General features: G+C 41.3%; 1 protein-coding gene across 2 annotated transcripts; it reads left to right on the forward strand.

Moving 5' to 3' along the window:
- The first annotated feature begins 947 nt into the window (after positions 1-947).
- e4f1 (E4F transcription factor 1) lies at positions 948-21,744 on the forward strand. Of its 2 annotated transcripts, XM_060901627.1 has the most exons (14): positions 948-1,068; positions 10,370-10,479; positions 10,661-10,718; positions 10,897-11,063; positions 11,169-11,289; positions 11,420-11,572; positions 11,746-11,867; positions 13,966-14,187; positions 14,341-14,455; positions 14,659-14,876; positions 17,467-17,665; positions 17,783-17,940; positions 20,082-20,144; positions 20,898-21,744. In XM_060901627.1, exons 1-14 carry the CDS (start codon positions 969-971, stop codon positions 21,204-21,206), a joined length of 2,115 nt encoding a protein of 704 aa, XP_060757610.1. In that variant the 5' UTR covers positions 948-968; the 3' UTR covers positions 21,207-21,744. The 2 variants fall into 2 exon arrangements, with proteins under 2 accessions (XP_060757610.1, XP_060757611.1); XM_060901628.1 differs by lacking the exon at positions 948-1,068 and having other exon boundaries at positions 10,389-10,479; positions 10,631-10,718.
- Positions 21,745-26,651: the final 4,907 nt, after the last annotated feature.

Here is a 26,651-nt window from a genome sequence, read left to right on the forward strand (position 1 = left end):
ACATGATCTTTAGCAAACTGCAGATGAACAGCAATGTTCTTTTTGGAGAGCAGTGGCTCCTTGCAACCCTGCCATGCACACCATTGTTGTTCAGTGTTCTCCTGATGGTGGACTCATGAACATTAACATTAGCCAATGTGAGAGCGGCCTTCAGTTGCTTAGAAGTTACCCTGGGGTCCTTTGTGACCTCGCCAACTATTACACGCCTTGCTCTTGGAGTGATCTTTGTTGGTCGACCACTCCTGGGGAGGGTAACAATGGTCTTGAATTTCCTCCATTTGTACACAATCTGTCTGACTGTGGATTGGTGGAGTCCAAACTCTTTAGAGATGGTTTTGTAACCTTTTCCAGCCTGATGAGCATCAACAACACTTTTTCTGAGGTCCTCGGAAATCTCCTTTGTCCGTGCCATGATACACTTCCACAAACAAGATCAGACTTTGATAGATCCCTGTTCTTTAAATAAAACAGGGTGCCCACTCACACCTGGTTGTCATCCCATTGATTGAAAACATCTGACTCTAATTTCACCTTCAAATTAACTGCTAATCCTAGAGGTTCACATACTTTTGCCACTCACAGATATGTAATATTGGATCATTTTCCTCAATAAATAAATGACCAAGTATAATATTTTTGTCTCATTTGTTTAACTGGGTTCTCTTTATCTACTTTTAGGACTTGTGTGAAAATCTGATGAAGTTTTAGGTCATATTTATGCGGAAATATAGAAAATTCTAAAGGGTTCACAAACTTTCAAGCACTTTTCTATGCTTTATTTCTAAAGTAGAATTACTAGCAGTAATACAGAGACTGTTTCCCTTTTCGATAGTCTATCAGTGTATCAAAATATAGTCAGCCCCCAGTTTGGCTTGTCTCTGTCCTTTTGTTGTTATGACGACGAGGTCGTAAATCCGCCATGTTGTTCTTGCTGCAGCGTTGCGACAGAGACGGAGTGCAAGAACGACATGACAGAAGAAAGTAATAATACGGCAGAATCGCTTGCCGGCCAAACGCAAACACAGCATGGTAGCATCATCACCATCCAAACCAGTCTGGGAGACGAAGGTAATGGCAATTACGTTGACTCTGATGACTGGAATCTGTTTATTAGGTTTTTCACGCTTTATGTCGTGCCTTCTGTAGCTGTTAGTAAGCTTGCTACGGACCTCGAGTCGTGCAATACTTTTCTCGCTAACATGCTAAAGTTAGCTAATAGACTTGCTACGCTATAATGCTAATAGCTAGCTAGTTCCTTGACAACATTCTTATAGGTTTGTACGAGTCACCAGTGCTATGTTATGTTATGTTATGTTATAATATGTCCGTTTTTGATGTAGATAATTTCACTTTTTGACAATAGCTAGCTGGTAGTAGCCACATTTCGGTGTCGTGCTGCCCATGCTAACTGGCTAACTAGCTTCGTGTGCAGTAGTGCTGTGAAGTAAAGGCCAGGTTGCCCCTACCGGTATTGGAGAGGTTAGGGATTACTAAATTAAGTAGTTTGTTAGTGGTTTTAACTTCATTTTCAGTGATACGAATATGAAGTACACTTTGTGGCCCGGTTATTATAATTTTATCGACCTCATACCCAGGTACACTTTGGAGGTTTCTGACTGGAGGCCAGCAGGTGCTATGGAGTTATGCTGCGTTCATGTGCTATGGGAAGATGATATTTTCCAGTTGGGAAGTGGTATTTACCAGTGTGTTGTGTTCACATGCTTTTGTTGTTGTTGACAAATTAAAGATGGTGGACCAGATTCAGAATCAGGCCTGTTATTTGGCTAAAACAATGATAGATTGCCTTGTTCATCAGCTGCAGCAGGAATATGAAAATCAAAAGTCAAAAGGTAAATAATGCTGAATATTTCCTGATCATGACAAGTAGAGATTTTCTTAACACATTGAATGCCACGCAGTTTTTGGAAATTTGGCTGTAGCCACAATGAGACTAGCCAGTATCTAGATCATTGTTGGCGTTCTTTGGACAGCCACAGAATATTTTGTATTAGGCTATAATATACATATTATAATAATATAATATACATAACGTGACTCGTTTAAAAGGTGAGAGTCAGCTTTCCGTAGGTGAAAACCATTTCTTTCATGGTTCATAAGCTAGTCTTGTACCGCTCGCTGCCGTGTTGAAAAGGTTAAAGTTCATCTCATCTCGGCAACTCGTGTATCAAAATTTTCTACGAGTTTCCCAGTGGAAAATACCGCAAGAGGGGGTGTTCCTGTGTGCTTTCCATGTCGGCGTTTGGTATTTACCATAATTCCCATAGCACATGAACGCACCATTATTCAGCGTCCTTTCACCCAAAATAAATCTAGAGGTTATAGCGAAATCAGCATGCACAGTTTGTTTTAATTTTCGTCTTGTCCTTTATTAGTGCCCTTTACACAAGCTTTCTGACCACAGGACTGCTTGTGGATCTTTTTTTTTGGCAGACTTTAGTGCTGTCACCTCATGACTCCAGAGTCCCTTCAGTCCTAAACTCGGAATATTGTCTGTATGGGTATGGAATAACTCAAATACCACAGAATATTGTATGTAAGGGATCACCACAGGACTCCTGCTGATAGTATATGAATGGTGGATTATTCTCAGCGCAGTCGTAATATCAACGTGGTAATGTGTGTGTGGGACACTGATGTACAGAATTAGTCAAAAGTTTGGACACCTGTACTCATTCATGTTTTTTTCTGTATTTTGACTCTTTTCTATGTGATAGAACAATACTGAAGACATCCAAACTATGAAATAACATGGAACAAATATGGAATTATGTGGTAAAGTGTTAAATATGTCATATTTTTTAGATTCGTCAAAGTAGCTACCGTTTACCTTGACACTTTGTACTCTATTGGCATTTACTTAACCAGCTTCATGAGGTAGTCACCTGGAATGCTTTTCAATTAACAGATCTCATCTCATTATCTGTAGCTGCTTTATCCTGTTCTACAGGGTCGCAGGCAAGCTGGAGCCTATCCCAGCTGACTACGGGCGAACGGCGGGGTACACCCTGGACAAGTCGCCAGGTCATCACAGGGCTGACACAGAGACACAGACAACCATTCACACTCACATTCACACCTACGGTCAATTTAGAGTCACCAGTTAACCTAACCTGCATGTCTTTGGACTGTGGGGGGGAAACTGGAGCACCTGGAGGAAACCCACGCGGACACGGGGAGAACATGCAAACTCCGCACAGAAAGGCCCTCGTCGGCCACGGGGCTCGAACCCGGACCTTCATGCTGTGAGGCGACAGCACTAACCACTACACCACCGTGCCGCCCCTCGTCAAAAGTTAATTAGTGCAATTTCTTGCCGCCTTAATCAATGAGCTCATCACAGTAAATAATACAAATACAGTAAATAGCCCTATTCCACAACTGTAGTAATCCATATTATATCAAGAATCGCTCAACTAAGTAAAGAGAAACAACATCCATCATTACTGTAAGACATGAAGTCTCTCTTTAAATTAATAAAAAGCCTTGAATTAGGCATGTCCAAACGTTTGATTGGTACTGTACAGAGGTGGACAGTAACGAAGTACATTTACTTGAGTACTTACAGTGCACATCACGGGTAAATTCAGGAGCAAGATCAATGTAATTCTCCTGTTTTATATTAAACTTTGGTCAAATATCTGTAACATTCTGCATTCTCTACAATTTTTTTACCTTGCACAATACCAGAAAAATTCAGTTGAAATCAAGCCATTTGAGGCGAATTGGTCCGCCTCTGAAAAAACTTGGCATTTGGATTTCCCAGGAAACATTGATTTTCGTGACGTCACGTGCGGGACGCCTCCCTCTGAATCCTACGTCAGCGCTGGTTTGTTTATGAGAAAACGACCTGGTGGTTTTCTGCAAATTTATTCGCTATTGTGTAATTATTAAAATGGTTAACAGATGTATCGTAGGAGGGTGTAGCAACACCAGTCTTGATGGGATTAGTACTCATCGTTTCCCAAAAGACCGGACAATGAGAGAGAAATGGGAGCGCGTGGTCTACACAGGCTGTGCACTGAAACTGCGCAAAGCTCTCGCAGCCTGCTGGTGCTTCCGCAGATAACGTCACGATTCTGGCTCCAGACTCCCTTGGGATTTTTCCAGACGCGTTTTGTTTTTATTTTTTTTCTGCTGTAGACAGATGGCCTTGTGCAAAATTACCCTTCTGAATGAGTGTGTAAGGCTGCTGGGCCATAGAAGGTGCACGCTGCACGCTACACGCGTGTAAAGAAAAGTGGACAAACGTAGCATGACTTGCTCTGGGCCATAGAACGGCGTTCACGTTGCACGCTGCACACTTCACGCGTGAAGCATGAAATGAACATGCACACTTTTTTCTAGGCGTGAAGACGGAAATTCCAGTCAATGCATGCGGTCACCGCCGCGCCAGCCAATCAGAACGGGTCTAGGGAGATAACTCTATGCTTTCAGGGGAAAACTTCAGAAAAAATATAATTGAATGGTATAATTGAAAAATAGTTCTTCATCAGGATTGTCAAGCAGATTATAGAATGTTCGGTGAAATTCACCACGGGTTTCTCTCAGAAGGAAGTGTTCTCGGCTCCAAATTCTGTTCCTTTTTCTCTTCCTCTGTCTCAGTAAAAGCAGAATGAGGCAATCGTCGTCATCCGAAGAGTCCATATTGTTGGTTACTCGGTCAAAGTAGAACAGACGCAACACGTGAACATCCAAGCATGAAGTTTAATGGCCCAGGGTCCGGTTCTTCACGTGAACGTGCAGCGTGCAACATGCAGCGTGCAGCGTGAACCTTCTATGGCCCAGCAGCCTAAAGGGACATATTTTCATATAAAAAAAAAAAGAAATTGGTCCAGAATATGCCCTTTAAGTACACTTTTTGAGTACCTGTACTTTACTTGAGTATTTTTTTTTTTGGAAACTTATGACTTTAACTTCACTGCATTTGAAAGACAAATATTGTACTTTTTACTCCACAACACTTCTGTCATGGTCCTCATTACTATGAAGCAGCTTTGAAAGTAGATGTCTTTTCTTTTCTAAAACGTGATGGTTTTTTCGCAGGTGACACTGAGACAGCCGATCAGTAACCAGTCTGGTCACGTCACATCCATAGACTGTATAAAATCAAGTTCAGTGATTTCTCAGCAGTGTTATTTGAACATGGTCAGTTGATGGCCAAATGGAAGGAGGCGGTCCTTCTGGGGAATGCACACCCATGGCCATACCTAGAACCCATGTTTCAGTTTTCTGAAAGGATTAGAGTCGTTTTGTTTTAAATGTTTGCTTTGTTTGCTGAAAACGAACCTCATCACGGCCTACAAAAACTCGCCGTTCAACCTGCGGAAGCATATTGAGGGATATAAACGTTTTATTTCAAGAGAAAGCTTGCAACGAAGTTGTCTGTGCTTTTAGAGCTAGCAGTAACATTGCAATAGCTGTACAGTCTGGTTAGTCAAATGACTTTCTATGGATTTGCCTGCCAACTTGCCGTAGCCTTGTCCACGGCTAACGTTAACACATAGCTAGTTAACTTGGACACTGTTAGTTAGCATGTAAACACGGAGTTACGCTAACATGAATAACGTTAACTTATCTGAAGTCCTTTCAGAAATATGTTTTAGCATAATCTTGCCAAATAAACAGAAGGTAGAAATCTTTCTTTTCTAGTAGCGTTAGCTACCCAATATGATTTTGAGTTTGAAAAGGGTTTGCTAGCATGTCAGGTGGCGTTTCACTGACTAGCTAGCTTAACATTAAACCACCATGATGGCACAGCATGCGTTCATTTTGTGAATTCACATTTCTGTCTTTGGTAACGGCGTTAGGTTTTGTAAGTGTTGTGGCAATAACACAACAATGCGTTGACAGAAAATGTACTTTTAATACTTAAGTATTTTTAAAAGCAAGTACTTCAGTACTTTAACTTAAGTACAACTTTCACTTGTATCGGAGTAACATTTGACCAGGGGGATCTGTACTTTGATTTAAGTAATAAAGTCAGATACTTTGTCCACCTCTGGTACTGTATATTTGTGACCTTTGGCAGTATTGCTCAGATTTCTAACACCTTAGGGCCTCTGCATGCTCTTGCGACAAGGCTTTCGCAGATAGCTTTTCGCAGACAATTGTAATTTATCGTTGAGCGGGGAGTAATAGGCGTGCGCGATGTTATTTACCGCCACAACGCAAGGGGGCGCGAAGTCGCGAAATCGCTAGGAGTAGTTGGTGGGTGTGGTTAGTGGAGTGTTTATCCTCCGGTTACTTATAATGACTAGAACTGGAGTCGTATATAGATGTACGTACTTCCTCACTTCCTTGATCAACCGCTGTTCGTGCTGCTCCATCTTCGCTTGTGTTTTTAAAAATGGCGGTAGTGAAAACAAAACAAACCAGGAAAGTAGGGAAGCGGAAGTGCGTGTACAGTAGGGGTGTGCAAAAATATCGATTCGGCGATATATCGCGATACTTTGTCTTCCAGGGCGGCACGGTGGTGTAGTGGTTAGCGCTGTCGCCTCACAGCAAGAAGGTCCTGGGTTCGAGCCCCGGGGCCGGCGAGGGCCTTTCTGTGTGGAGTTTGCATGTTCTCCCCGTGTCCGCGTGGGTTTCCTCCGGGTGCTCCGGTTTCCCCCACAGTCCAAAGACATGCAGGCTAGGTTAACTGGTGACTCTAAATTGACCGTGAGTGTGAATGGTTGTCTGTGTCTATGTGTCAGCCCTGTGATGACCTGGCGACTTGTCCAGGGTGTACCCCGCCTTTCGCCCGTAGTCAGCTGGGATAGGCTCCAGCTTGCCTGCAACCCTGTAGAAGGATAAAGCGGCTAGAGATAATGAGATGAGATGAGACTTTGTCTTCCAATTCAATATCGATACTCAAAATTTGAATATCGATATTTTTTCAAATAATAAAATCATGTTTCAGACGGGTTGTAAATCCAGTACGACTTCCGCACCTCCGCTCCCCGAGGTGTCGCTGTGCCGCTACCTCACTGCAAGGCACTCTTCGTCTTCTCTTTCTTCCCCAGCGGTTGCAGTGAGGAAAAAAAACAGGCAAGCATGGCTGTTAACATAAACCTAGAGACGCCGCCGAACTTTAAGGTAGATGTTTGGAGGCACTTTGGATTCCAAAGGAAAGGAGAAAAAAAACAGTGAGCCGGACAAAGAGAATGCACTCTGCAAAACCTGTTTCGCTCCAATTAAATTAAGATGCTCCAATTAAGATGCCCACTGCACTTTTCAGTGTGTTTCAGACAGTGTGTTGTTCCTGCAAAATAAGCACAAGTTAAATGTTCTCAGGTATATGTTCTCAAGTTTACAAAGAACAAATTGATATTAGTGTTAGCACTGAAATGTCTGTGCAGTCTGCAGTGCAAGTTTTAAGTTTTCATAAAACAATTTGATTCTGCTTGTTAAGCAGCACTGATGTGTCCATGCTTACAGAAAAGTTGAGAATACTAGCACAGAAATGGGAATTTTCTGTATGTTGTAGTGAAGCAACTCTTGGTTTTGCCAGCAGTGGAATAGAGACAAATATATGTCTGGCAAGAGTGTGTAGTTATGTATGTGAAATGTAATTTTACAGTGGTCAATAAATTCTGATTTTCTTCAGTGACACAGATATTGTGATGTGGTTGAAATTTCTTGCAATATATCGATTATCGCAGAATCGCTGTACTGTGATGTTATCGTGGGCAAAATATCGCTATCGTATCGTGAGGTATCTGGTGATACCCAGCCCTAGTGTACAGCGGATGTAGAGTGGACCAATCAGAGCCCTCTTGTCTGCGAGGCTTCTGCGGTGGTCACAATTTTGGGGAGGTGCACGCAGAGCGTCTGCGGAGGGGGGGCACGCAGACGCCATCTGCGACGCCATCTGCGACGCCATCTGCGAGGACTGCGTTGTCAGCATAAATTGGCCTTTAGTGTCACTGCTGGGTTGAAGAAACTTTATTCATTCGTCTTCAGTTTGTCTTGGTCAGGGTCACTGTGAATGTGGAGCTTATCCCGGGAGCACTGGGTGTGAGGTGAGAATACACCCTGAGAAAGATGCCAGTCCATGCAAGGGACCATGCACACAGATTTGTACACGAGGGCAATTTAACATGGCTTGGGATTGACGGTACAAACTGTACATGTTAAAATTTAGCTGTAATCTCTTGATTTAGAGGTGCGCCAACATGGGAGGTGTGTAATAACAATGGGCACGGAGTATGCGCGGTGTTTAAATGCTCCAGCAAAGCTGCTGTGCCTAATGCAAACATGCACACTACCACATTGTTTGTTTGTACTTGGGCAACCATTACCTATTGTAAAAGTGCTATTATTTCCTCCTTATTTGCTGTGACTGTTGACCATAGATATTGTACCACATGATCTCTCTCACACCCACACACACCTGAAGCGTAGCGAGTGTGTGGGAGAAAAAGGTCATTAATAAATGGTGACCAAGTCATGACTTGCATGTACCGTCTTGCTCAAAACTTTCCAGTGACAGTGTTTTGCACAGCAAGCAGTGCTAAAGAAACAATAGTAAATTATTAAACCAGTCATTAATATTATTGGTTTCCTTTTAACTTTGAACCAGGGCTTTGAACCGGAATTTTTTTCCTATTGGTTCGTTCCGAACAGAAACGGAATTTTAACGTTTCCGGTTTTGGGTTCCACCATTAAATAGACGTTCCCGAACCGGTTAGAACAAAAAAATTTCGTTCCCGGAACGGTTAATTACGTTCCCTGTCAGCTGTTTAACAAATGGCTATAAAATTATGTCTCTGTCTCATCCAGCTTAAGCCAAATGTAGGCTAATTCTATTACAACCTTCATTAAATAAGACAAGAAATAATTCAAAACAATTATTATTTCAAATGTTGGCGATTTGGATTCTCAGTATGTCTTCCCATCTACACAAACAGAAAAAGTGCCAAAAATGAAAGAGAATTCGTTTAGTGTGTTACCAAAGGCTAGTCAGGCCCTATAGAGGGCTACCGCATGACGTCACCGCGCCGCGAGATTTTGTTAGGTGCCATATTGGAAGACCAAGTACACATCTATGCAAGTACATACATACATAAAACAAACTACACCTGAAATGTAGCCAGGGCCGGTTCTGCCCTAATCTGGACCCGGGTGCAACATCGCGCAAACCCCCCCCCAAAAAAAAAAAACACCAGTCTAAATCAGGACAACCATCACATAACTATAACTATAAACATTTTATATCAACTATTTTAACTAAATGGGCTATAATAAATAAGCCTGCAGGCAGCCACGGCGGGCTGCCTCAGAAAAGTAACCATTCAATGACACAACTGAAAGCCTGCAGCCACGGCGGGCTGCCTCAGAAAAGTAACCATTTGTCCTACCTTAAAACTCGTTTTGCATTTTCTGCCTCCTTTTTTGTATTTTCGACCCTCCGTTTATTTTCTTTCCTTTTCTGAAAACCCGATTTGTGTCCAGACATTTTGTTCTGCTACCAACAAACTAACTCGTCAGGTCTCGTCTCTCGAGCCCGCGATGATTCCCATGGGAAGGGCAACAATTGATACATTTTTACAAACAGCCAATAGGGAGGTTGCAACGTTCAGGCTCTTCTTTGCTCAGACACTCAGTAATGGAGATGTGATAGCAGTCCACCTTCCCGCTCTCTCCATTCAGTCAGCGAACGTCACACAGGAAGTGAACCCCAGCGGGTCATAGAAACTTGCGCAGGAGAAGAATGACTTTTTTATTTGTAGGCTACAGAAACTTTGAGGAACGAAATAAAAACCGGTATTAACCGGTTACCATTATTTTTAATAAGCGTTTCTGTTCCGGAACATAAAAAATAATAAAGTTTCTGGTTTCGTTTCTGTTCCATGTGAAATAGAAAAAGTTCCCGGTTTTCGTTCCTTGAACCGGTTCAAAGCCCTGCTTTGAACACATTGTGCTCTTGACACACTAATATGAATTATACAGTAGCTGTATACTAAATAGTGGTTATCTTTGGCTAGTGCAGTACATATGTGCTAATCAGTAATGCAACAATTCAGGCGAGTCATAAACTACCAATATAATATCAGATCATGCAACATCAGACCAACAAAACTTCAGTCTGTACTTCGTGCAAAAATCTATAGAGCTAAACAGAAGAAATGAGTAGAATGCTTCAGAAATGTAGACTTGCTAAAACTCAGTTAGCGAGTATATAGTTAGTAGTTTTCTGTATCTTATGCCTTCTTGAGCACAATCAGCTTTAACTAACTGGGTGTCGCTTATCTGTTTTTTGCAAGTTAAATAAATCCATCATTTGCAAATAACGTGTAGTGCTGGTCATTTAAGTGACGAGGTATGTTCTACTCGAACCATTACTGAACTGGTTTGTACTTGACAGATGAAGATGTTCACAAATGTGGGCGATGCGGCGTGGAGTTTTCCGCTTTGGATGTCTTCATTCAGCACAAGCTTAGCCGGATCTGTAAACGTCCTTTACAGGACCTACAGGTAGGTTTCTGTTATTCCCATGTTTATCCAGTTACATACAGTAGCAGCGATTAGTCTACCATCAGTTAGTCTTAATTCTCAAAATGGCAGAATGTGGAGAAAAAAAGGATGCTGTTAACTGTATAGGTTGGTTTGTGTTTGTTGTTCAAAGTTGTGACGTGGTGGATCTGCTGTTCCCCAGGTGAAAGACTGCAATAAAGATGGAGAGCTGGCGAATGATACAGAGAGATCCTCAATGGGTAAGACGCTCCGTGCACTAAGACTAAGCCCAAAAATGAGTCGAGTAGGTGTAGCCTTAAATGTGGAAGAATGAATTTTAGTACCTAGTTCAACTTAAAACCTTATACAAGTTGAATTATTTGATTTTTTTTTAAAATATGAGCTTTGATATGAGTGAATTTCTCACTCTTTTCTTAGATGAAGGAGATGGCAGATTAACCAGCACGAACATAAGGCCAGGTCACGTGACAAAGGACCATGTCAAGTCTGAAAACAAAGATAGTTCAGATCATACTAAATCTGCCTTGAAGCTCAGCGAGGACGGGCGCTACGTTTGTCATATATGTGAGAAGACTTTCAAAACGGTATGATGCATTTAGACAGAATCGTCCATTACTAATCTAGGCAAGAATTCAAGCCTTGCCATGGTTAGCTGTGAATTGGTTTACCTTCTCTCTGTTTGCGTGTAGGCAAATATCCTGAGGACACACTTGTCCATTCATACAGACAAGAAGGACTTCAAGTGTGACCTTTGTGAGACTGCATTCCGAACCAAAGGCTCTCTGATTCGCCACAACAGACGGCACACGGGTACACAGAGGATTACTTCTTTATATGACATTCTCTGATTGCTTTTGTACCATCTTAAATCATGACAAGATGATTCCATTGAATTACTGGAAGGCAACAGAGTTCTGATTTTTTCTTTCTTCGTCCCCAGATGAGCGGCCTTACCAGTGCAATCAGTGTGGCCTCTCCTTCAGAGAGTCTGGTGCACTGACGAGACACCTGAAGTCACTGACGCCATGTATAGAGAAAATCCGGTACAGCCAGTGCAGAGAGATCCTCTTCAGCAAGAATGGTGTTTGCACAGGTTAAGAAAAAAAAAAAACACCACCACACACTAGTTACATTTAATATGGCTTTCTCACTCATGTTCGTGTCCTTTTGTTTTGTGATGCTTTTGGAAAGAGTAAGAGCAGTACTTTCTCTGGTGCAGACTGACTGACCGTTACACTGATATGTTTTCGTTGTGCTGTACTGCAGAAGTACAGCAGCCTCCTGTGCTCCCTGACAAAGAGCAGCAGCTGCCTGTGGTCAGTGTGGTGCAGACAGTTCAAGATGCTGTTCATATCCAGGTGGTAGAAAACCTTGGAGAAGTTAATCAGGTGATTTAATGGAACGTTCTTTCAACTTCATTTGGTTTTATTTAATAAAATTGTTTCCTGATACTGACTGGCTGTATATACACTACCGTTCAAAAGTTTGGGGTCACCCAGACAATTTTGTGTTTTCCATGAAAAGTCACACTTTTATTTCCCACCATAAGTTGTAAAATGAATAGAAAATATAGTCAAGGCATTTTTCTGGCCATTTTGAGCATTTAATCGACCCCACAAATGTGATGCTCCAGAAACTCAATCTGCTCAAAGGAAGGTCAGTTTTATAGCTTCTCTAAAGAGCTCAACTGTTTTCAGCTGTGCTAACATGATTGTACAAGGGTTTTCTAATCATCCATTAGCCTTCTGAGGCAATGAGCAAACACATTGTACCATTAGAACACTGGAGTGAGAGTTGCTGGAAATGGGCCTCTATACACCTATGGAGATATTGCACCAAAAACCAGACATTTAGTAGAATTTAGCTAGAATAGTCATTTACCACGTTATCAATGTATAGAGTGTATTTCTGATTAGTTTAAAGTGATCTTCATTGAAAAGAACAGTGCTTTTCTTTCAAAAATAAGGACATTTCAAAGTGACCCCAAACTTTTGAACGGTAGTGTAAAACTGTTTGAAAATCCTTCCCACCTATGGGAACTGCTGACCGTGTTTTATCGCGCTTTTATCAAATCGGTTTTATCTTTCTGCTTGGTGTCTTGGTTTGGTAATCTGTCATCTAAAACTAAGAGGTGCCTGAACCAAATAGTGAAGTGGTCCAGTAAGTTGACGGGAGAGATGCAGTTAAATCCAGAATCACTGTACTCCAGACAGGTACAGAGGATATCTGGATCAATTTTAAAGGACGCTTCTCACCCACTACATTGTGAGTTCCAGCCTCTCCTGTCAGGATGTAGATATAAATTACCATGATGTAAAACCAAGCGTTATAAAAACAGTTTTGTTCCTGCTGCCATAAGCCTTTTTAATAAGTCTTAGATTCGATAAAACTTTATTGATCCCTTTGGGAGGGTTCCCTCAGGGAAATTAAGAGTCTTCGCTTCATGTGGGGTTTTATGTGTTTGTTTTAATGTTGTTTTATGTCCTTTTTTTATGTTTATCATGCTGTGTTTTATGTTAGATATTTTAAGTGTCGTTTGGCATGTGTGGAAGAGAAGACTGACTCACTTCACTGCAAAACAAGTTTACCTTCGGGTATAAATAAAGTTACTTGAACTTATTAATTTTAATTTGTGTTAAAATAATGCACATCTGAATGAGTTCACTGGCTTCATATAAGTATCCTGATATGGATGAATGCAACTTGCAGCTAATTCTAATGGATATTATGTCTATTCCTCATAAGTCTGAACACTTTTGCTTTTTTTTTTTTAAATTTAAACCTTTTGTCATTTTGACTGGGTGTCGTCGTCGTCCCCCCCCCCCCGCCCCCAATTAATTTAGTTTTTTAAAAATTAAATTATGTAACCACTTGCATCACAGTGGAACTGATGTACAGTTTTGTATCAGTTTAGGAACATTATGCTGTTGGCTTCAGGTTTTAGAAATCTGGATTTGTACGTCACTTTTATTGTTGGATCCTAAATCCATGTTTGAATCCTGCATCAAATCTGATTTGTTTTATAAATGTTCAGTTCTTACTATTGCATAGTGTCAATTATATAATTCTAACGCAGTTCACGCTGAATATTAAATACTAACTATATAGCGGCCTTGCCAAACTTCATACGTTTTGCATAGGAGCTCCTTATTTTTACACTGGCATACTCTGACATGATTTATTACTCACAATACACCCAAAGAGCACTCTCGTTGGAGTAAATAATGGTAGAGGAGTCGATTGATATGATTTTATCTGGAACAACTGACAATTGTGTACGTGTTTTGATATTATCTGACCCCAAACACACTCCCTTGTCCCTTTGATGGGATTATGCATTAGTGGGTGTATGGTATTAGTTACTCAGTACCACTGTAGAGAAAATACAAGCTACATTTAAGGTGCATATATGATTTTGTTTAGCCGTAGGTATATTTATTACAGTGTATCCTGTGTAAACACAGTATGTTGTCCTGTTCTGGACAGGTGGTATCGCAGCCTGTAGCTGAAGCTGTTGCAGAAGGAGACAGTCTAATCTGCCAAGCCATCATCAACTCGGGCATTGCTCTGGAGACTGAAGCAACGGAGGCGGCAGAGCAGGCAGAGGCCCTGTCACCTAAAGGGGTCCTGCAGAATCCTGAGGCTGAAGCGAGAGTCCCGGAGGTTCAGGTGACTGAGGAGTGTGTGGAGGTGGAGGCAGAGACTGTGGTGAGTAAGAGACTGGTCACTGATTCAGGCACTGTGCTTTTTAACTAGAAAATTTGACGTTGCTCAAAATCTGGGGAGTCAAAAAATATGAATTTCCTATAGATTTAACAGTGTATTTTTCTAAATACATAATTTTTATTCTCTGGCTTGAAGGAGACTTCAGAGAAAGACACCGAGCGCTCCCCTTCAAAGTCACACAAATGCCCTCACTGTCATCGAACATTCAGAACAACGTCTCACTTGCGCATCCACGTAAAAGGGCATGCTGGTAAGCTTTAGTCCACGTTAAAACATTTCTAGAAAACATTCTCTGTTCATTTTCATGCGCTTGCTTATAAATGGCAGTTCAGTTAGATTTTACTTAATTAAAAAAAATCTGTTTTATTTAAAGCTGAACTAGTATGCTGGAATTACTTACCCTTTTTTTTTTTCTGCTGAAAATAAACACACTCGGTGCTATTTTCTTGGCAGGTTACAAACCATTTAAATGTGTGAATTGTCACAAGGAGTTCTTCACAGGCTACATGCTGAAGAAGCACATGGAGATGCACGTGACTGAGCGCCGGTACAAGTGTGGTGAGTGCGGTAAGCTGTTCAAGGCTATCGGGCACGTACGTGAGCACATGAGGGCACACTCCAATGACCGTCCACACCATTGCACCCTCTGCAACAAGAGTTACAAGACTAAGGTAAGTTGGAGTGGAATTGGATCTAGAGATTAAGTGCTTAGCATACGAGGCACTGTCTTTGCCGTTGTTGTTTATAGTGTGTGTTGTATTTATTAAAGATTACAGCAGGTGTACGCTGATAGGGCTGTCAAAGTTAACACAATGTGTTAATGCAGATTTCTTTTAATGCCACTTTTTTTTTTTTTTTGATGCATGTTCTGTACCCCTCCTCCGTAGTTTGGGAAATCAGGAAGTGATGTGGCATGTACCGTAGCGGTTGGTGCAAGTCGTGATAGTGTACTTGTGTACAGAATCAGCTTGTATTGTTGCGTTCTGACTGTTCACATAAAATGTGTGTTTATTTATATGCTCTTGATGGTCCAGAGGGGAGAAAAGACATGTTAAGGTCCAGGTGTGTGTGTGTGTGCGCACGCGCGTGCCAGCGAGCAGGCTGCTCACTGGAGTGAGTGTTTTTGTTTTTATTCTGAGAAATTTGTGAGTTATGTAAAAGTGTTTATAAATGCAGTTTTTGCTCATGAATGTACTGTATATTTACGAGTAAAGTTATTTCACCTTTATGAGCTGTGTGGCTTAACAAATGTGTTTATTTGGGTTTTGTATTTTTATTGTCTTCATTTAAAGATCGCCACTACTGTTGTCCAGAGTTCACATCACCTAGTTGGTTTGGTTTATTTTATTGCACAGCTTGAGTTTAGAAGTGTCGCCTCACAGCAAGAAGGTCTGGGTTCGAGCCCCGTGGCCGGCGAGGGCCTTTCTGTGCGGAGTTTGCATGTTCTCCCTGTGTCCGCGTGGGTTTCCTCCGGGTGCTCCGGTTTCCCCCACAGTCCAAAGACATGCAGGTTAGGTTAACTGGTGACTCTAAATTGGCCGTAGGTGTGAATGTGAGTGTGAATGGTTGTCTGTGTCTATGTGTCAGCCCTGTGATGACCTGGCGACTTGTCCAGGGTGTACCCCGCCTTTCGCCCGTAGTCAGCTGGGATAGGCTCCAGCTTGCCTGCGACCCAGTAGAACAGGATAAAGCGGCTAGAGATAATGAGATGAGATGAATGAGATGAGTTTAGAAGTTAAAGTGCATATCACGGGTAAATTCAGGAGCAAGAGCAATGTAATTCTCCTATTTTATATTAAACTTTGGTCAAATATCTGTAACATTCTGCATTCTCTGCAATTTTTTTATCTTGCGCAATACCAGAAAAATTTAATTGAAATCAAGCCATTTGAGGCCAATTGGTCCGCCTCTGAAAAAAATTGGCATTTGGATTTCCCGACAAACATTGATTTTCGTGACGTCACGTGCGGGACGCCTCCCTCTGAATCCTACGTCAGCGCTGGTTTGTTTATGAGAAAACGACCTGGTGGTTTTCTGCAAATTTCTTCAACGTTATCACGTAATTATTAAAATGGTTAACAGATCTATCGTAGGAGGGTGTAGCAACACCAGTCTTGATAGGATTAGTACTCATCATTTCCCAAAAGACCGGACAGTGAGAGAGAAATGGGAGCGCTTGGTCTACACAGGCTGTGCACTGAAACTGTGCAAAGCTCTCGCAGCCTGCTGGCGCTTCTGCAGATAACGTCACAAATCTGGCTCCAGACTCCCCTGGGATTTTTATGCCTCCGCCACCGTAAGGTGCAGGAGGCGTTATGTTTTCGGGTTGTCTGTCTGTCCGTCCGTGCGTCCGTCCCGAAACCTTATGAACGCGATATCTCAAAGGCTAATGAAAGGAATTTCACCAAACTTTCACCATGTGCGCGCTTTGGGACAAACATGAACTGATTAGATTTTGAGATCAAAAGGTCTAAGGTCAAGGTCACTATGAGGTCAAATGTCTGTCCGAAAACCTTGTGAACACAATGTCTCCAAGGCTAATACAAGTAATTTCACCAGGTCAAAATTACTGTGAGGTCAAATGTCCATCCCCAAATCACAACTTAATAAGGTGTGTGGTCTACCGGGTGGAGGCATCCCCATTGACGCCGTTGGCGTCGAGTTCTATCTAATTCTAGATGCGTTTTGTTGTTTTATTTTTTTCTGCTGTAGACAGGTGGCCTTGTGCAAAATTACCCTTCTGAATGAGCGTGTAAAGGGACATACTTTCATATTTTAAAAAAACAAAATTGGTCCAGGATATGCACTTTAAATACAGAACAAGAGGAAAACATGGTTTGTTCACACTTCATTGTACTAAACCCTCAAAATTATAAAGTTAATGCTGCTTTATTTTTTAAATGCAGTGGGGGAATAAAATGCCCACAAAAATAATTTTTGACATGTCCAGCCTTATTATTCCTGACCTGGGCACATTTTGCATAAAGCAAGCATATTTGTCCTCTCCCACTCCCCACTCCCCAAAAGCTTGAAAAGTACCCCTTTATGGTCCATTTAGAACAAATTTAAAAAAAAAGTGATTAACTCAGGATTAATTGAAAATTAATTATGGACAGTTTGATGAAATATTTTAAACGATTGACAGCCCTACTCGCTAATATTAATATCTGATTGCAGCAGTTTTTACATGCAGGTATAGTTTGATATAAAATACAAATGCAAGTAAATGTTTTTTGCTTAACTAGCCCTTTCTTATTTTAGAATGCACTTCAGGTGCATCAGCGCACACACGGTGAAGACAAACCATACGTATGTTCACACTGCTCTCGGGCATTTCGGGAGAAAGGTGCTCTGGTGCGTCACATTCGCCACCACACAGGAGAGAAACCTTTCAAATGCTTCAAGTGTGGCCGTGGATTTGCTGAGCACGGCACGCTGAACCGCCATTTACGAGCGAAAGGTAACATAAAAATGGTCATATATGCTATACACTGTCAAAATATTTTGGATATACAGCTGCAAAGTCTGGAAGAAGCCAAAACACTCGTCACTTGATAGTGCGTGTGTGGTGTTTCAGGAGGGTGCTCTGCCGTGCAGAAGCCGGAGCAGGTGGTGAACCCTGAGGAGCAGCAGGAGTGTGACAGAGTGGCAGCCGCCATCATTTCTGACGATCCCCATACTGTGCTGGTGGAATTTTCTTCTGTGGTAGCTGATACTCAGGAGTACATCATAGGGGTGAGTTATGAATAACATCACATCAGTGGGCGTTTCACTTGCAAGAGTACTTTTAATATGCCACATTATTTTTATATATATATATATATATATATATATATATATATATATATATATATATATATATATAAAAATAAAATATGGCAGTTAAAGACCTAGCAAACTGGTGATATCTGATAGCATTACTATTTGTTAAAACAATTGTCAAGTAGAAAAAGGCTGTCATCAGACTTTAATCCTCATAGAGCCCTTTAGGATCTAGAGAACTCTATATATTATATTGTATTATTATATATAAAATAAAATATTTACTTACTTACTAACTAAAAGCAGAGCTCCTGATGAGTGTATGAGCAAAATATTTGTAAGGGCACAAAATCAGCCTGAATAGAATAATATTGCATATGAGCCATTGAATTGTGTAGTGTATTTCATGTCAATAAATTGCTGCATTGTCTTGTGACGGTGATGCCAGTAACGAGATGCACATCGCAGTTACAACACACATTTATTCCTTTCTTTGACCCCGCATACCATGCACCAGAAACACCACGACATTTTATTATGGTGTGACTTTGCTGGGTGCCTGGTGGACAGCAGTGAACCAGTGCTTTCACTTTCGATCATTACTATATAGTTATGATCAAATATCAAACTCGATATGTCCCAGTTGTCTGGTTACATCTCTGACGTCCATGTGCATTGGTGCTGGAGCGCAGTCGCAGAGTGCAAAGCGCGCACGTGAGCATGCCATAATGATTAATTAGCATGCACTGGTTACTGATTTAGAGAGTGTTTTTTTTTGTTGTTGTTGTTTTGTTTTTGTTTTGTTTTTTTGTTTTTTAAAAGCGCTTTTTTAAAATTATATACACACACAAAAATGTGTGTATTTCTTATATAAATATACACACAAGGATAAGTCAAAGTTCTAAGACAAATGTTATAATTTCAAAAAAGGCATACAAAGAAGGAATTCTCCAATGGAAACATCGCTTGCAGAAGTGTTTAGACTTAAATGGAGGATATGTAGAGAAATAGCTTTATTTTCATAAAGATTTTTTTTGCATTTGTCTTAGAACTTTTTGACTTGCCCTCGTGTGTGTGTGTGTATACACACATGAGGGCAAGTCAAAAAGTTCTAAGACAAATGAAGAAGAATCTTTTTACTTATATAAATAAAATGCACGTGTGTGTGTGTGTGTGTGTGTGTGTGTGTGTGTGTGTGTGTGTGGACTCTCCGTAACACACAGACTTTGCAAAAGCCTTGTATTTTGTATCGTTTTTTCTGGTTTTGACTGTTTTGTTTTTGGACTGTGAGTATTGTATTACCTGTGATCTCTTCTCTGTGCCTCACTCAACCACTGCGTGTTATTTGACTCTGCCTGTGTCTCCATTTTGGATCTGTTTGCTAGTGTGCTTTCAAAAAAAAAAAAATCTTTCTGCACTTGCATCCATCTACTGCCCTTACATGACAGAAACTGTCAGTTGTCCAACAAGCTGGTGGCCTAATAAAACTGTTTTAACTCATTTTATATGAAACTGTCGGGAATATTTTCTGTAAAATGTATTCGTAAATAATCCCTTTTTTTTTTTTTTTAAAGCGAATTTAAAAATAACTGCTGGATAAAAACCCATCTATCTTGTGTAAATGGACAGAAATTTTCATAGTCTGGGGGTCAAGTGTTTGAGATACATTGCCTTGCACTTACGATCGGGTTTCCTGTGGTGGTACACGTTGCTCATACATACGGCTGTCGTATGGTCAAAGCCATCAAAAATCAGGTTGATGCATTACCATGCTCTCTGAAGTATGGGGCTCTGCTGCGTTATTAACTCGATAACCTGAAGCTTATTTCATCCAACTAGCTTTGTTTCATGTTCACTTATAGCCCACTCTTGTTTGTTTTTGCTGTTGCAGATATATATATATTTTTTTAGGGATAGCTGTCAGGGTGTAAAGACCATTTAGTCAAAGTTTTCTTTAAAAACTGATTACGTTAAAGTTTTATGTTGGAACAATCATTAAGTGTAGTGCCATTTTAAATAAATATTTACAGTCCTTTTATTTCAGCACAAAGAGTATTATAGGATTTACCTTTTGGACATGAATGAATGCATAAATCATTACTGTTTATGTGCAGACACCAACGGAGGAGACGGTCGAAGCAGAGGAGGTGTCTGTCCCGAGTAACAATCATAACCAAGTAAGAGTCCTTTTCTGTTGTAAATCTAGCTGTTTTCTGCAAAAGCAGCACTTTTGTCAATAGTTGGCAGTAACTGTTTTGTTTTGTTACTGGACATGTGGTTTGTGGTTGTTCGGGAAGAGACAGTAGGGTGTATACTTATCCCAGCCACTAGAAAAGAAAACTTTTATTTACTTATTTCTTATTAGTATTATTATAATCAGCTTTTATGAAATCTTGCTCCTTTTAATTATCCCCTACTCTCTCCTTAGTTCTTAATGTTATGGAACGCTTCCTTGTGCTGTATGTTGGTGTATCAACATGTATAGTGTGGTGGTAGGGTTGGGCGATTGACAAAAATATCTCAATTCTCCAAAAGACAATTGTGTAACATTTGAAAGGAAGAAAGATTTTAAAAATAGAGGGGAAAATGACAAATTTGAAGATGGAACAAGTGTTTGACATCAAAGCATCTGCTTCCAGTCAGTTTGTAATTATCCTGAAAAATGAATAAAAATAGATATCACAAGGTCCTTGATATCTCAGGAAAGATGCTTTGACATTTATCGATATTATAACCCAGCCTGAGTAGTTAGCTGAAGAGCGCTCACTTGTCTTTTTGAAGGATTTTGGTTACCCAGGTCAGTAAATCAAACTGATTCTATTTACCCTATGCACTTAAATGATTATTAACTTGGGTATTTATGAAGACATTTCAATGAGTAGGTAAATGTCATGTGTATCACTGCTAGATTTATTTTATTTATTTTGCAGTTGGACAGTCAAATCATAAAGGTGGTGCAACAGGTTGTGAATCAGGTGCAAGACGGTCAGCAGATCATCGTACGTAACGTGGAAGCCAACGAGAAGCCTGGCGTTTTCGACAGCGGCGACACCATCACCATCGCTACACCTGAGAGCCTCACCGAGCAGGTGGCCATAACTCTAGCCAGCGCCATCAGCAACGGTGCCCTCCTGAGCACCACCTCCTCCACAGAAGGCACTACGGCGATGGAGCAGGACGAGCACTATGTCATCGCTTCCTCTGACGAGATGGAGATTCAGACTGTTGTGGTGGTCTGACGGAGAAACAATACATCTCCTGAAGCTGGATAATGTCTCCTAAAGAACTTTTTGACTGTTACCCAAAACCTGTAGCAGTTTGCTTCTCTGTTATGCCTTATCTAGATTATTCTTAACTGTTTGCACTCACAAAAGGAGGAAAATGAATCCATATTGGTTTCTTGACTTGTGTATAATGATTGTACAGACACTAGATTATTTTTATAATCTATTTGTCTTATCTGCAATGATGCCAAATCATCCTTTTTTTTTTTTCTTCCTCCTCAACTTTACATGCACATGAAGCTCAAAGGAATTATTGGGAAGAGGTTAAAGACTGTAAATATTATGCTGCATGGGTTTTAAACTATATATTGTTTTGTGTATATTTTATTTATTTGAAAGAGAAGCCAGTTATTGGTATCTACGGTGGTATGGGTATTATGGTGCTTTAGGATTTTCTTGCTTCTCTCTCAAAATGAAGCCCTGCAACTAACTTTTTTTTTTTTCCTTCCCCCTTTTTATTGTCTTTCAATACACACTGCCACGTTCTCCTAAACTTTGTGTTTTTGTCAGTTTTATTTGTTTGAAATGTATGGTATGAGATTGTGTTTATGTTCTACTGTTCCCGAGAGTTTCTGTCCAGCAGTCTTATGTACAAGAGAGACCGTTGTGTTATGAGTCATGATTTGATCCTTTTTGTTCCTGACCCCTCACACCTGTGCTTTCAGCAAGGGATGGGTGGAGAGTTGGTAGAATTACTTGCCAGGCAGATCTGGGCCATACCAGACATTTCTCACCTTGCCCTGGGTTTTTTCACCCCTCCCCCCTCCCCTTACTCCCCTCTGGTCTTCCCTCCTGTCAGGTCATTACTACATGTTCTGTTGCCAAGGATTTGATGGATAGTTTTTATCATTACCCCTCAGGGTCCATACATGTTCCTCCCCATAGTGTGATGCTGTTTTTTGACTGAGACCAAAACTATTAAAGTGCACAGAACCTGGTGATTCGTGCAATGTACTGTAGAAATGAGTTCTATTCATGGAAAATACATGTGTACTAAAGAGCAGAATGAAAAGCAAACATCTTGATGTAGGAAGTAGTTTGATGATTATGTATGCCTGTAACCTTTTATAGTTCTCGTGTGTTCTGTCTAAGATTAGATGTTATTTTGATTTTCCCCAAGGCTTCTGAAATTTAGTTTTCAAGCAAGCAAAAGCTTTTCATTTACAGCCTGTCTTTATTTGAAATATACTCATTGACAGCTTGATTAGATTAAACTTTGTCACTGGCTTTGTACGTGTACTCTGCACAATGAAATGCAGTAAAAACACCATTTATTCAGGTATCCAATCAGCCGATCATGTGCTGCAGCACAGTGCAATTCATAAAATTATTGCAAATGAAGAGCTTCAGTTCGTGTTCACATTAAATATTAAAACGGGGAAGATTTTGATCTGGGGGTTGTTGGTGCTCACCCCTGGCTGGATTCAGTATTTCAAAAATTGACAAGTACCTGGAATTTTCACGCATGCACCAGTCTCTACACAGAATGGCGTGCTAAAAAAAGTGTTGGTTTCATGGGAGAGAAATGAGGAAAATAGCCAGCCTGATTCAAGCTGGCAGGAAGGCAATAATTCAAAACTACTCATTTCCCTGCTCTCCTCTATCAGCTGACCACTACCAACTGCAGTGCTTAACGCGTGCTTTCTTTGATATGTGGAGACGGCTACATCTTTTTAAACTTCTACTCAAGCGGTCTCACAGGGCCATGTAACACATTTGAGGGAAAGCGCTATCTGCTCTCTCCTGCATGAACACACAGATGGCCATAATTGGTTCGTGTCCGTATGAGCGACAGGCAAAAGGGTATTGAGAGACTTTTGGATCCCCAGCCACAAATGGCTGTGGCGGTGTTGGAAGTCGAACTCTCAATCTCAGGATGACAGGCTTTTCTGTTAGACCACTCAGGAGCTGTAAATCACCTTTTGTCTTCACACCAGTGATAAGCAGAAAAGTATCTCAGAATGTTCAAGTCAAACCTTGAGGCAGATGTGCTACCATAGCAGAAGACCACAATGGGTTCCCCTCCTGTCAGGCTAGAACAGGAATCTGAGGCGACAGTAGGCACAGGATCATGGAAACTTGGGGGGGTCAGGGGACGTTAACAAGGTGAAATAATGGATTAATTAACATGAGTGTGTTGTCAGTCTTGCAACAATGATGAAACTATCCACAAGCACATGGTAGTTATGTTAAGGGGGTAAAAGAACCTTGGGCATTACTTCTAAATTTTTGTATTTTCAAAAACTTTGTGCTGAATTCCCTGCGTCAGGTGTGTCTTGGTGTAACAAAATATATACACTATATATGAAGGTGCGTCAAATGAAAACTTTAAACGTGTGTCAAGAATTAGAATTGAATAAAAAAAATTTTTTTTTGAAAGTAATCTAGATAAAGTGCATAGATGCTTCTGTTGAAGAAAATGGAAATTGTGTAGAACTTTTGTCACACCTATTTGTATTAACCAATGCATAAAAAAGTTTTCATTTGTCTCACCCCAGTACTGTATCTTACTGTAGCAGAGTATATGCTGTATTGCACTTCATTATTATAGGATAATCCATAATAAAAGGTACACTGGTATAAAACATGCTATCATTAATTGTTAATGCTATCACTGATTCATTATTAAATAAGAAGCCCAAGACTAAAAAGTGTTAGGATTGTGAGGAAAAAGTTAGCTAGGCTGCTAATGTTAGCTAGCTATGATAGATGTGTTAGACTGACCTGAAACAGACACCGTATGCCAGTCAGTGGTGGTGTGATATCTGAGACCACAAATCAGTTGTGCTCTGATCTCGGTCCTTAACATTTGATATTAAGTTGTGAAAATTTTGTACGGTATTTACAGAAGTGCTTTTCCCTTTGAGAATGCTCATAATTAGGCATCCAAGTACAGTGATTTCTACGAGGTAAATTCACCACTGCTAGTATCTTCCTCTCACAGGCAACACTTTCCTTTCCTGTTCTATATAAAATATTATGTAGACACTAATGCTCTGATGTCTGTCTGCATTTGGTGCTGCTTATAACCAGGGTGCGATTTGTGAAAAAAACAGAAGGGGGGATGTTTTTTTTTAAATCATGAAATGTCACAAAACTAAGGTAACAATAGGCTAACAGCTCAATAACATCCGATGATATCAAATGAATAACACTGTGGCAGCGGGGGTGTGGTCAAGCATCGGTCTGTGACAGGAGGGCGGAGTCAGGGAAGGTAAGTGGCAGAATCACTACACCTGTCGTTAATTATTGTGTTTGTGTGTCTTCCCAGTGACCGCGCCCTATTTAAGGAGAGAGAGCGAGAGCAGTGGGAGCTCTCTCCGCAACTAGACGGCTGATGTGTGTGCGAGTGCAGATAGAAGCTGAAAAGCTGAATAAAAGCGAGTTGAGTGAAATCAGTTCTGTCCTGCCGTCCTTCTGTCACAGACCGATGCTTGACCACGCCCCCGCTGCCACAAACACTAAATGAAAACGAACACTAAACCAGAGATAGTAAATTCATCTTCCTATCTCTCTGACTAAATACACGAACACTAATGCCATGTACACACGTAGCCGAGTATTTTTAAAACCGAACATTTCCCCCCCCCCCTCCGTTTATAAAAATGTTTTATCCACACCACCTCGTCTTCGAAAAAAATCCCTTCCACACATAACCGAACATCTGCGTTTTCAATCACATTCATAAGCATTCCAAACCTGTAGATGGTTATTTCCCCAAATCCTACCCCCTAATCACATCGCCTGTGCTCTTGGAGCAGTAGTTGGGCTTCTAAAATTAAACATGTCAATAGCACCTGCACAATAATTAACGCTTTCAAGGCACTACTCCGATCCATTACTCTTTAGCTAGCCGCACACTACGCCGATTTTCAGCGTACCGAGCCAACTGAAGTCGCGAGTCAGGCGTAAAGACTAGTTTTCGATGGTCCCGACTCATCTCACAGCCGATTCGAAAAACTAATCGGGAGCCAGACTGATCGGCGAGAGTCGCTAGCAATAGCCAATCATATCTTTCGCATATAACACGTGACATCATTAAACACAATTTCTAGCGCGAGAAATACGTGTTGGTAGCACCTAATGCAGGTATATACTAATGGCCCTTTTCCACTACCCTTTTTCAGCTCACTTCAGCCCGACACGGCTCGCGTTTCGACTACCAAAAACCAGCACGACTCAGCTCGTTTCAGCCCTGCTTAGCCCCTAAAACTCGCACCGTTTTGGAGTGGGGCTGAAGCGAGCCAAACCGTGCCGAGTGAGGTTGGGGGCGTGAGCAGACACTCCCCTGTGCACTGATTGGTGAGGAGGAGTGTCCTCACATGCCCACACACGCCCCGCGAGCGCGCTGGGATCTGTAAACACCGCAAACCCGGAAGAAGAAGAATTATGAATTACGAGAATTTCTGAAGCCTTATGCGCCTCGCCTCATCTATACGCTCTTGCCAGTATCTGTCCGCGTTGTCGGTGACAACAAGCCACAGCACCAAGACCAGCAACACTAACGACTCCATGTCCTCCATGTTTATTGTTTACTATTCGGGTCGTGAGACTACCGCTTAAAAGCTCACTGAATCAGTGACATACAGAGCATCGTGGACGAGTTCGCGGAGCGCAAGGCTCGTCGTATGCCCTTCAAATAATGCGCGCAGTAGGCTATTGATGTTTTATTATGAGCCATGTACAGTATGTCGCCTAATGTTTTTTTTTGTTTCTGAGTTACATGTTCGTTTGAAGGACTTAATGTACAAACTAACATAGTTGCACCCCGTAGTGTTGAAATTGGTAAACACAGTGCATTCAGTGAGGTTTGCACCGCCCTCCTTTTATTTCTGACTCTTCCTGTCAGCGTTGCAACCTCTGAGCGCTCATTCGTATGCCCTTCAAATAATGTGCGCAGTATAGGCTATTGATGTTTTATTATGAGCCATGTACAGTATCCTAATGTTTTTTGTTTCTGAGTTACATGTTCGTTTGAAGGACTTGATGTACTAAATAACATAGTTGCACCCGGTAGTGTTGAAATTGGTAAACACCGCAGTTGCGGACATTTTGTAGCCTAAAATGATGTTATGATAAGCTTTAATAAAGGGCCCGGTCATTTGCCCCGCCCCCGGCCCGGCTCTGACTTGTTCCGCCACTGTCACTGATGTCACTGTTTGCGCTGCTTAACGGCATCACATGACGTCCACCCACTTTCGCTAACTCCACCCAATGTGTCCACCCACTTCCAGCCAGCACGGTTCAGCGCGGTTGTAGTCGAAATGCAACTCCAACAGCCCCGCTCAGCTCGACTCAGCACGGCACGGCACGGCACGGCTCAGCCGCGTTTGTAGTGGAAAAGCGGCATAATTCCATAGACTGAAGCTTTAGACACAGTGGGCTGGAAAGCCACTCTGC

The sequence above is a fragment of the Neoarius graeffei genome, chromosome 20, assembly GCF_027579695.1.
Source record: "Neoarius graeffei isolate fNeoGra1 chromosome 20, fNeoGra1.pri, whole genome shotgun sequence".
NCBI classification, from domain to species: Eukaryota; Metazoa; Chordata; class Actinopteri; order Siluriformes; family Ariidae; genus Neoarius; species Neoarius graeffei.